Source organism: Scomber scombrus, chromosome 17, assembly GCF_963691925.1.
Source record: "Scomber scombrus chromosome 17, fScoSco1.1, whole genome shotgun sequence".
NCBI classification, from domain to species: Eukaryota; Metazoa; Chordata; class Actinopteri; order Scombriformes; family Scombridae; genus Scomber; species Scomber scombrus.
Genome location: NC_084986.1, coordinates 14,024,853 through 14,037,397, shown reverse-complemented (window position 1 = coordinate 14,037,397; position 12,545 = coordinate 14,024,853). Strand labels below are relative to the sequence as shown.

At 38.2% G+C, this 12,545-nt stretch overlaps 1 protein-coding gene across 2 annotated transcripts; it reads right to left on the bottom strand.

Annotated features, from left to right (window-relative positions):
- Positions 1–390: 390 nt before the first annotated feature.
- Positions 391–11,737, bottom strand: mtmr9 (myotubularin related protein 9). Of its 2 annotated transcripts, none has more exons than XM_062437552.1 (11): positions 11,696–11,737; positions 11,120–11,322; positions 9,806–9,914; positions 9,545–9,670; positions 9,190–9,363; positions 8,852–9,069; positions 8,599–8,760; positions 7,382–7,523; positions 7,019–7,239; positions 6,488–6,639; positions 391–2,955 (listed from the first exon to the last, which is right to left on the bottom strand). In XM_062437552.1, the coding sequence occupies exons 2-11, from the start codon at positions 11,299–11,301 to the stop codon at positions 2,792–2,794; spliced, it is 1,650 nt and encodes a 549-aa protein (XP_062293536.1). In that variant the 5' UTR covers positions 11,302–11,322; positions 11,696–11,737; the 3' UTR covers positions 391–2,791. The 2 variants fall into 2 exon arrangements, with proteins under 2 accessions (XP_062293536.1, XP_062293535.1); XM_062437551.1 differs by having other exon boundaries at positions 11,454–11,704.
- Positions 11,738–12,545: the final 808 nt, after the last annotated feature.

Genomic DNA, 12,545 nt, shown 5'->3' with positions numbered 1-12,545 from the left:
TTTATGGAAACCCAATTTTCACTTTTCTTAGCTCTGTTTAGATCTCCTGAGGGAAATAGCTGGATCTTTAGCTGCTAAATGCTCCACTGTTGTCACCATCTAGTCGCTAACTTTGTCTTTCTGCTGCTTGGTATCTTTTGTATGTTGCTAAAAGCATCTGCCTACTATGGCTGAAAAATTAGGTTGGTGAAAGTGTTAAATGTGAACCAAAACATTATATTTGCAGGCTTTAAAACCAAACTGCAACAAGGAGCTGAAAGACTCTAAAACGCGTAAAAACACAGCTTTAAAGTTTAGCACATAAATACATAAGACAAGTTCATGTAATAATGAATTTATTATTATGAAATGTTAACACAATCAACAATAAACACAGTAAGTTACAATTATGAAACTCTTGCTGTGAGAACAGAAACCCTTGAAATAATTACATGATCAAACATATCTTGTGCTGTAATTTTTAATGGCTTGTAAGCTTTTCAACAATTATTGATTTTTACAAATATCTGATCAGCAGTGATTAAAGTACTTAAATCTTTTTCATTTTGAATACCAGTTCTGCAGTAAGGCATTGCACATAGCTGATAAGTAGAACAACAACAAACAAACAAAATGATTATCAGTCCACAGCGCTGATAATCTTTTAGAGTTTTGTTGACTTTGACAAAGCATAGAGGATATTCTGCGTAATGCGAGCATAGGACATGTGTACAATGACACCAGGACCTTAATTAAACTGTGCTCCATTCATGCACACACTAAGCAACAAATTAAGCCTTTCTTGCTGAAGGAAACTATGTGTATATAGTGCACACATGAAATATACATGTAAACTTTCCCTTTATCAAGCAGATTAAAGTAGTGGCTGGAATCAGTTCAGTTTAGTGTGATTATTACATCATTCTCAAAGCAAAATAGATGAAGCATGTTAAGACAATATGGAGACAATCAGATGTATTGTAGAAAGTGTTAGAAAGCCTAAGCAGAACATTGTAGATTGAATTCTACCAACAACAAAAAGGTCACTTTTCTGTATTTTCCATGCAGCATAAAGCTTTCTCGATGTGGCTGTAAGCAGTTAAAATATGAGCTTTAGTGTCACTGTGGCCAAGAGCAGTTACGTCAAGTTGTTTTAAACATGTCTAACTGCTTTAATGACGGCGTAATTAAAAACTTAGAAATACCTGACGCATGTTTTTATAACTTCACTGTTTCCAGGTCTGTGAGATGGATGCTGATAATTATGTTTCAGTTTATGTGAATTGGATATATTGGCATATTTTCACAATTAATAGGAATACAATTATCATCTAATATTTTGCACTAACAAGAAAAAAAATTTAATTAAAAGAATTATAATTACAAGAGGACATTTTTTGACATTGTAGTATAGTATGGCTTCACACACATATATACACATAAAGTAACTGAAATGCCTTTCACACAAAGTGCATTAGATTTAGATCTTAAACTATAAAAGAATAGAAATGCTGTTTGTTCAATAATGTCCTTGAATGCAACAATTACAGAATTTTAATTCCCAAAATATAAACTAGTTTATAAAGCGATCATGTTTTCACTTATAAGCAGACAAAACCTTCTTGTGGCCAACTCTTTAAAGTCTCATTAATAAACCAATGGCCAACATGGCCGACATAACCATAGCAACCACTTTTACTCTTTTTTTTCCTGCTTCATACTCTCAAATATATATACTTTTTTACTATTGTGCGCAATGAGATTCGGAAAGAATATTGACCAAACAAAACCAGGCAAGCTGATGGACATTACTGTTTTATATGGTTGTATTAGATACATCTTCTGTCTAATTTATTCATAACTCTGGTCATGGTACGTACTGGTAATGGAAAGTAATGAGATTAACATACGAGAACCAGGATATTTTGGTCAAATTCATATTAAACAAGCCTCCCCTGTCTTTGTATAGTACATTAGGTGCTGACCCTGCCTACGCTTATTATATCACCTCATCATGCAGCAAAGTCACATGCTGTCTTGTAGCACCCTATATGTTGCCATAGTTACTATGCAGTGCTTTTCAGTGGCATATACATTCAGTAGGATGTGATAGGAATGTTACTCAGAAGTAAGTGTACATCTGACCGTCCTCCAAACGCTCCGATATCCACTCCTGACCACGATCAATGCCCACAAATACAGTACATTGGAGTCTAAACATGTAGTATTATTTAAAAATTAGTTTGTGCATGCAAATGAGAGTCAGTGAGTGTGAGACGTGGGGATTTGACTATATTAGCGACTGTGAAATGAGCTGACAAGCCAAAGTATAATTTACTGAAACTGAAAACTGTCTTTTTTTCTGTGTCTACAGGTTTGCATGCATGCTAATATTGGAGTACTACATGAAGGATGTTTGGCTTTTAGCAGCGCTTTGAGAAATAACTGGCATTTGTTTCTGTTTCTGAATGTTTCCCTCTTATTCCTTAGTTTGAATGAGACAATATGGCAATATAAGTGGAAAATGTGAGTTCTTCATAGATGTAAAGCTTTGTGGCACTCTTTGAGTCCATTCAGTCATGTACGCTGTGTAACGAGTAACTGCATTGAAGCTGACAAATTCAAAGAGAGATTGATTTTGCCAATTCCAACAAACATGCAGTAACAATCATGTTCAAAATCAAATTAGAATCATTTAGACTACATATTCTCAAATGTTTGATAAGAACTTAAACCTAAAACCAGGATGACATAGAACTGCTTTTGTATTTAGTCATTTTCCACATTCTCTACCTTTTTCTTCCAGCTCTTTCTATGGCGTTTGAAGTAGAGGATCTTCAGTTTCCAGCTGGGCCAGCTGCCTGCGTAGGCTGTTTACTTTGTTCTGAAGCTCCTTGTTGTACTCAATTATATGAACCATTTCCTCGTAGGCCTCATCCAAACACTTGGAGGAGCGGTTCCAGCGAAGGAACACTCCTGTGATAAAAGAGGGGAGAGCGCTATTAAGTTATGAAACCCTATTGAAAGGCTGTTGTGTTTCTAAATACTGCATCCAAGACACACAACAAAGGCAGTGTGTGCAGTTATTGTTGGTGAGAAAACACAGAGCTTTCATACAATACACAGACAATTATAAAGAGGGTATAGACAACTTATTAACTGTAAAAAGCAATCGGATTAAGTGGATCGACACATTTGAAATGACTCTTTGAGCAGCAGCACCAAACGTTCTTGAGGCTGAAGGCAATGTCAACAGACATGGAACTGTGTTGGAACAGAGCACTGATTGTAAACCTCCCCTCTCTCACACCCACACTGTGATGGTGGGTGGGGGGATTTTGGCAGAGTGACTTGTTGAACTGATAGAGTGGAAACACAAGTGTCACCGCAGCGATGTTTAGTTTGACTGAATGTACAACACAGCACAAAGATGACTGGTTGGTCACAGTGAGAGCAAGTGTAAGTGCCCAAGCTTTTCCCAATCAAAATCCCTGAGAAATATATGTTAAAAAAAACCTCAATGATGTACCTCAACATGGCTAAAATGCTACGTATATTACTTTTAATTGAGATTGTAAATTGAATTATGTTCAAATATGCGTTGGAATTAATCAATCTAAAGTTTAAGTAAATGTGATGGACAGTATTATGATAATTAATTAACTACCAACAGTTGGTGTTTTATGCGTTTTGTGCCCCAAATTTGAACCGGTGGATCACTTGTGTGTGCCTGGAGGGCATCGATATTAAATATATGAGGCAAACATTGCCAACAAGATTTCAACATCTTTGTCTCTGGATATATTGCAGTATCAGCTATATGCTCAACTGAAAAAATAACCATTTTGATAATCCAACAATCACTTTCAAAGCAAAAAAACAGCAAACAAATTACAGGTTATAGCTTTTCAAATGTGAGGATTTGATTTTTCTGTTTTACATGATCATAAACTGTTTATTTTTTAAAATGTTGACTGATGAGGGCTCTAAGGAATTGTATTTCATAGACAAAGTGATTTAATCATTAAAATAAATTACTGAACAATAAAAATAATTGGTAGTTGCTGCTCTATCTGGATTGCACAGTAAGTACAAAAGAATAGAGATCTGTAGCTCGAGTTTCCTATTATAATAGTGCAGTGCCCTCACAATGCTGCTCTACTTTTATGTCGAAACACGAAAAACTCATTCAACTCTGTTCCAGATCCACAGCAATGACTCAGCGAATCTTGTCACACATTAGTTGTAGTATTTCTTGTCTATATTCCTACTGAAATGACTTGTCTAGTCAAAGTAGAACATTTGTGCCCTCAACATGGCCTGGAAATGTTAGAGGAGTGTATGGTAATACAGATTTAGACGCACACGGGGTCTTTGAAGTGGGTCCAGGAGTGTGCGTCACTCTCTGTAAAAGAGCTGCGTAAGCGGGATGGCTGTTGTATTTCACGTGCTTCAGTCATTTCACATACGTTTCAGTTCGTATAGGCTGAAAAAGGATTTAGGCAGGAAGCGGGCCCTCCCCCCTCACACAGGAACGTCTGAACCTACTGAACCCTATTCTGTCTAAACCCCTCCCCCTGTTTTTTTTTCTTTAGAAATTGCCTTTTCTTTGTGCAGATTTGAGATTCAGCAAGTTCAAGTTTAGTTCACAATCACTGAAATGAACCCAGCTGTCCTCATTTCAATAAAGATTATACTCACTATCATACATTTTGCTCTGGGGGGAAAAAAACCCTTACCACTTTCCAAACCAAACTTCCTAAAATACTGTCATTTAGGAAGCAAATGTATTATCTCTTTCAGTCGTATTTAATATGCTCAATGCATTGAATTAAGCCTTTATTATCCCAGAAATTATGAAATAATAGACAATATATTTCCAGCAGTAATGGGTGAGGACACACTCTGCTAATTCCATGTTATCCTTGATTTAAAATTACAATAAAATCAATAGAAACAAATAGTCACTTTCCACAAACATGTTTTTTTTTTTTTACAAAATTCAGTGATGGAGGCGAAGAAACTTAATTTATAAATGTATTTTATGACAATGTTGCCACAGACAAACACAAAAGTGTGCCACAGGTCTAAGATTAGCATGCATAGGAGAGCTTTGGGTGTCTCAGGTATCAGTGAAGATACCTACTGTGCAACCTATAATATGGCAAACATGCAAGTGAAACTCCTTACTGATGTGCCAGAGGAGCTATCTGAGCAATGCTCAAAATGTGAAAGGTGCTGAAAGCCAAATCAGAGTTAAAAAGTCATATAACAGTCACACGTAGAATTTAACCTCTTCATGTAACGCTAATTATTTTATTTAAGCTAAATGCGTTTATCATTTTAAATTTAAGCCTTACTGTATGAACTATTTCTATTGTTTTGTCATTAGTGTGACGTGTTGGTTCAGCAGGTCATATGACTCGACAAGTGTGACATAAGAGTGCGTCGAGTTGTTTAATATATCCAAAATGACTTGCTGACAATGTGGCAAATTTCCCTTTGAAATATGCGTGTATGTATGTTTGTTACTTTGTGTGGGTAACCAAATGAATGTGCTTCAATAATTAATACTTACAGGCTGAGTCAGTTTATCAGAGATACAAATTGTGAGATCAACGGTGCCCCCTTCTGGTGAAACTTCACAATGTCTGTTTGAGAAAAATGTGATCACACCTCCTTACACAGCCAATGGATCCCACATGAGACAAAGAATGACTTACGGCAGAAGACCTGCGGTTGTTACACAAGTTTCCACACCCATTTCTAATTACTGTTTCAGCTAATACGTTTAAGCCAGCTCACTCAGGTTTCAGGTTTATCCCAGCATAAACCAAGTCAAACCCAGTGGATGGCATTTAACGCTGTGTCACGCCATAAAAACACAGTATGCAGTCTTACAGGTTGATGCACAGAGGCAGATTTTCTGTGTCAAACAATAATACCGGCAACAGCATTGCTATCAGTAGTGTAGTCTGCTCCCAGTATGCTGTGGCACAAATTTAACATACACCAACCGAAAAAACTGGTACAGTCCACTAGTGCTACTTTTAGCCCATAATAAGTATATTCTTCTAAAGTGTGGACATTTTCCATGCAACAGTTGACATTTTGTGACACAGAACTTTAATTTCTAGTGATACCTTCATGATGAGCACAACATCCCTAACCTGCTTTTTTCATCTGTTCCAGTCTTTCAAAAAAAGTTCCAACTTTAATTATCCAACAGCCACTTTTGCTTGTATTTGCCTCCCTTGTGGATATTTTCACTTGTAGGTCTTTAGTCCAAAGATCAGTTGAGTTTGTTTCTGTTTACTTTTGTTTTAATGTATTTCTTACTATGTTAGTTATCCCTAACACATAACACAGAATATGAACTAAATATGGCTGTTCTATGATATTATGAGTGTTGAGACACACTGTTGCAGGGTGTTAGCTTCTACAGAGAACCCCTTTCTAAAGGTCATATAATCTGAGTCACGGCATGTTTGTTTTCTTTGGTTCTTACCCTCCCACAGCAGCAGACTCTGAGGGGCCACAGAGGGCCAGATCACGAGACTGTTGGCCTCATAGAGCGGGTTGGTCAGTCGCTCCAGCTCCTGGGGCCGATTCACCCATGACCACAGGGACACAGTCTTTTCAGGCAGAGACAGTTTGGCTCTGTGAAAAGGGTGAGAGGGTGTTAGGTTAACCAAAAAGAGCAGTGATTGCCTAAAGTTTGTGGATGAGGGTTTGTAACTTGTACAATGATACATCCCTGGATGAACAAGGATATTTCTCCTTTCCCTCACTGAAAACTTTATGATTGACTTTCGGAAAGTCACCTAATCCACAAATGTGTTTTTTAGTAAAGCTGCTTAGTGGCCAGTAGCTCCAAAAGGTGAAGGCACAGCTCCATAAAATGTTTTTAACATGATGTAACTTTCTTGGAACATTGTACTGCATGTCTACTATGATTTATTGCATTAGCAGGTGCACAACATAACAGACCCATGTGAAACACAATGACATATGGTTGCCAGACAGACTTCAGACTTACCTCTCAGCTGCGCTGTTGCCCAGGAAAGTACCAAACTGAGAGGCATAGGCGTGCTCAAAGAGAAGCACCAAGAAGGTCTCACTGAATTCAAAGGAGCATGGAAATTGGCGAATAATCTGCCACACACAGTCCAAGAAGAGTAGGAAGCCAGGAGACTCTTGGCGAGGCTTGCTGTTGGAGTAGGCTGACAGGGCGCAGCGCTGCTGGAACGGGTGACCCGCCTGGGTAGGGGTTCATAGAGATGAGAAGGGGCATGAGGAAATATCAGATTAGCTTTAATATACTTCATGATGCTCAATAATGCTATCAGGAAGGGTTAAAAAAGAGGGTTGAGCGGTGCTTCAAAAGGTCAGAGGAGCTCACCTGGAGCCACTCTCGCTCCACCAGGCCCTGGAAGCCTCTGATGGTCCTGCAGGCTGGATCAAGGATGATCTGAGCCAAGGAGGTCACCTGCAGGGTGGTGTCTGTCCCTTCTGTACCATGAACAAGCACTGATGCTCCCTCCCTGAGACAAACATACATGCTCACCGTCTGTCACAAGTGTTTCTAATGTTTGAACATCTTGAGCAGCCTACTGTATAAACTGTAATCTCAGTCATTGCAGTACATCATGATTAGTGTGCTGCTTAATTTGGTACAAAGGATGCAGACAAATTTGTTACAGCAACAATGTGAGTATTCATGAATTAAAATGATAAAACATTTCCCATACAACCTGTCAAATCATATAAGATTCATACATATATATGAATAAATAAATATATATATGCCCTGTCATTTGTGCAACTACTCATCACCTCTGAAAAAAACTAGAAACACCATCTCACGTTTGTATGCCTCCAAGTCAAGTTGCAGTTTATATTCATGTCTGTAGTGAAGACTTTGAAGGAATTTAATAAAAAGGTATTAGTATATTTTCCTTGTATGTGTTCAAGTGTTTGTCCAATAAAACTGATTCTGATAAAACATAAGGTTGTAGCCATGACAGTAGACAATGCTTCAGATATGAATGCTGCTGCTTTGAACACACATCTGCAACCTGGCAGCACAGAGGATCTCTACAATCAGCACAGTTTCAAGGTGGACATCCAAGATTGGTATCACCAATTCAGTACCTGACCAGACTAACCAAAAACTGTTTTGGAAAAACATTATGCTGTCACAGTGAAGTTGACTTTTAACCTTTTGGATGGAAAATAAAAATAATTTTATCCTATGAAATATTTGGTTGAAACTTTGTCATAATTAGCCTATGAAGTCTTGAGTTATGGCCAAAAATGTGCTTTCTGAGGTCACAGTGACCTTGTCTTTTGATCACCAAAATCTAATCAGTTTATCCTTGAGTCCATGTGGACATTAGTGCCAAATTTGAAGAAATTCCCTTAAGGTGTTCCTCAAACATCACATTCACAACAATAGGAAGGATGGACACACAACAAGAAACATATGGCCTACGGCCCCAGCTGTTGCCAGTATGTAGGCATAAAAAAAGACCTCACACAGTGCCAAAATCTTTGGGACAAAGTAATTTACTGCTTGTGGATTACTGAATGCACATAAACCAAACTTAGCTCCCTGACCTGTCGATGCACTGGGCAGCCAGGCAGGCAGTGGTGAGGATCTCCTTGACATGAGTCTGCCAGCTGGAAGCTTCGAGTTTGCTCAACCAGCGGTCCATATTGTGGGACTGGTCGTTACACGCCTCCACCAGCTTAATCAGGCTCTCCTGGAGGACATTGGACCTGGAAAATAACAATTATGAGTTGAACCAAAAGAAATAAAGTGAGAAAAAAACATTAAACAAAGCTTCTGAAGCCATCAGTGATCACCCACCTTTCTATGGCCTTGTGAATCCTCCTCCACTGTGGATAGTTAGCTTCAGACTCAAATCCTCCTCCCCGAGCTTTGGCCTGCTGGGCCACATTGATGGTGCGTGTGTCGATGATGTAGCCGCGTTTGCCTGGCCGCAGTGTGGCATTGATCAACTTCTCATCTTCCTTACACCGCCGCCCGTTGGTGCCTGTGAGAGGCTGGCCTGATCGCATCATCACCTGCACATGGAAGTTGATTTGAGGACTTTTCAAGAAGTGGCAACTGTCTGTAAACAGTACTGTGCTACAATACTGTCAGCTATTAAACAATCATACAGAAGAGAAACAGTCAAAACTTACCATGCCGTTCTTCTTGTGGTAATAGCTAAGCACTGGGAAACGGCCACTGTGACGGAAGGTGGCTACTTTCCTCAGTGTGTCGTCATCAACATCTTTGGGCACTGCCACCAGAGGAGGGTATGAAGGACACACGCTGAAGTCCTTGTTGACTTCACTCAGCCTCCACTCATCTGTCTGAGAGATGGGATAGAGACACATTAAGAGAGGGGTGGCAAACTACGTACAGCAGAGTACTGATTTTTTGCCTAAAAAAAAGCATATTTCACTGTTCCAAGTCATCCCGTCTGCGTTAAACACTAATTAGGGCCTACCTACTGTATAACCAGTACATTATCGTCACTCATTATGTCAATACCATGGACTCCAAGTCTTTAAATGCATCCTCTGGACGGAAAGAATTCCATCCATCTTCTATGACTTCAAACATGGGCCGGTAGAAGAAAGGGTACATCAGGGAGACTGAATCAAGTGTGGATAGAGCCTAGAGAGACATAAAATGTACATGGATTTGTTAATCACAGGTAGAATTGAATTTCACCTGAAACTAAAAACAAAACAAAACATGACAACCTCTCAAACTGAGCAGGGAACATTTTGCAGTTAACAGTATACTTACCTCAATAGAGCTGGCAATGTTGAGACACTCCTCCATACCAGGGATGTCCAGCTGGATCACCCTCAGGTCTTTGCATTTGACTATGATGCTTCCCACAGAGCCCACAAATCTAGAAGACAGGTTGAAGATTTGATTAAAAAGGTAAGCATGGCAGAGACGATTGAACGTGGATTTACCCACTTAACAACAAGCTTGTTAGCTATTAGGAACACTCCTGCCACTGCCCTCAGAAATAGAGCTGATCCTTCTGGCAGTTGGACAGCTAAAAGCAATTTACACAACAAATCAATAAAGTGCAATTTGACTTTCATCATCCTGAGGACTCCCTTTGTAAACAAACTCATGTTGTGCATGTTATAAACACTTCCTTAAAGATGTCCGTATGTTCTAAATTGATAATGCCATTATAGAAACTTGAATTTAAGAAAAAGATTTTATTAACAGTCTGCATGCATTTTCTACAATGCTGGTGAGTTGTAGACAGCATTATAAGAACAATCCTCCCATTTCTTATCAAAAGCATGTATGGAAATACAGCAGGTAGCACCAATTTACGAATTCCTGACAGATCTATAATGAGTCAACTGACAGAAAATTAATTAGCAACTATTTTGACAACTGAATAATCGTTTTGGTCATTTTAATCAAAAATGCCAAAAGTTTGAATATGTGGGCTACCCTGGTGGGTTTGTGAACAGGCTTTGTTTGTATTTGTATTTTTTTTATTGTGTCTATTCCTTTGTTATTTGCTAAAAATGGAGGAGAAAAAAATGGAAGTACTAGATCTTTAAGTTCTGTATGCCTTATACACTTACTTGAATAAAGTATGTTTAAAAAAAAAAAAAGTTTGCTGATTGTAAGAATTTGAAGTTTTCTGTGTTATACATATTAACCTCAAGCGCAACCACAATATATAAGTTCTCAGTCTGTGGTAAAAGCTGTAATGACAGCCCAAATTCATTCTCAAACTTCCTGTTAAAGCTGTTTGAGATGCCCTCACAGACGTCACATGAAAGGGCACCACTGTACGATCACAAGAGCTGCAAGGAAAACATCATTGCAAAAACTTGTGTGTTTCCACCCCTGTTCCTCAAAGTAAATGTCCTGCTCATTTGCCGGTTTCTGAGCAAACACTACACAACAAAAAAGGTACCAATTAGACACAGAAGCCACAAAATGCTGCTACAGTTCTGCAAGTATCAAGAGGCTCTTTGAGTGTGAGATAAGAAATTGTATGGAAAGCCAGTAGGATTTAACAAAAAAGAAAAATCCCCAAAACATAATTTGGTTAAAAAAAAAAAAAAAGCTCAGCACCTTTTCTCTATTGAGTCAATGTTTGAATGAAGCAGCCACAGCTCTTCTGTGTTGTCCTGTCTGGAGGAGAGGATCAGGTGATGTCCAGTCAAACACAAAGTCCCCTCCACAATGGGCATGAAAGGTCGATGCAGGACAACCCCATCCACCCTGGGCGTCTTTATCAGCTCTGCAAACTCCATGATCTGAACTAAAAAAAGAGGCTGCAGACAGACGAGTTACGAGGGGAGGGAAATGTTGAATTAATTTGTACAAAGCTTATTATATAAAGCTCTTATATACAGTCTATGGTACAAAGAAACTAATTAGCATATCCTTGCTAAAACAAACTCACTCAAGTCCTGCCGTGCAGTCGTTGTCAGTTAGCATCAAACCCACAAATGCTGTAGCAGCTGCGTGCTAGCTGAAGTTAGCTTCATTCAGGAAATGAATAGGCTAACGCAAACAGGAAAAATGGCCGTGCAGCGCTAAATTTAGGTAATAATGTTAAAGTCGCACACACTACAAACGTAGTGAACTTAAAGAGCAGGAATATGTGCTTGTCTTTAGTGTTAAAATGATTTATCGTACAATTACCTGATTATCTTTTCGTTTATTTTGTTGTTGGGCGAGACTGGTTCGTTCACAAAAACACGCCGACTGGAAACAACTGACTTCGAAATACCGAAGTTCCGTTTTTCTAAGGAAAATGATTACATTTCTACTGTTCCAGGGATTTTGACCATTACAGTTTAATGTTTAAAGTTTAATACAAAACATGACGTGGAAATGTGAGATGAAATATAGGTTTAGTTTTTATGTTTATTTCCGTGTCATGCTAACCATTTGGCCTATGGTCCGTGTATCTTTTGGTTAATAATAATAATAATATTAATAATAATGTATAAAGCACTTTACATTTGCAAGGCAAAACTCAAAGTGCTACAAGACAATCAAAACAAAAACAAAACATAAAACATCAGAAAATAATTAAAATACAAAAGATCTATTAAAAAGAAATATTTTAAGTCCCTTTTTAAAAGTCTCAATAGATTGTGGCGCCCTCAGCTGTTAAGGAAGGGCGTTCCACAGACGAGGGCAACGAGTATTGAAAACAAAAAACGATTTGATTTTCGTTTTAAAATACAAAAGATTAAATTGAAATACGAGCTGTTTTTAAACAGCTTTTTTTTTTTTTTAAATGGCTTGATTTACTTTTCATATTTAGAATAATAAAAAATAAAATCACTGGCAAACAGAAACAGAAATTGACCAATTTTCTCATTTTCTGAGACCAGATGTCTCTAAGGCAAAAGCGCAATAAAGATAAATAAAAATAAAATCCTGCCCATGTTTGAGAAAAGTAGTTAAATACTAAATTTAGGGTAAAAACAATGCAGACTCCAACTTGCAACTTACAGGACTTAAAGGATCTGCTGCTAAGGTG

Excerpts from the sequence above, each read along its gene's own strand:
- mtmr9 (XM_062437552.1), bottom strand. The coding sequence starts at position 11,301 with ATGGAGTTTGCAGAGCTGATAAAGACGCCCAGGGTGGATGGGGTTGTC. Across the intron at positions 9,915-11,119 it reads ATTGACTCAATAGAGAAAAG|ATTTGTGGGCTCTGTGGGAA; the intron begins GTGCTGAGCTTT and ends CCTGTCTTCTAG. Across the intron at positions 8,761-8,851 it reads ATTCACAAGGCCATAGAAAG|GTCCAATGTCCTCCAGGAGA; the intron begins GTGGGTGATCAC and ends GTTATTTTCCAG.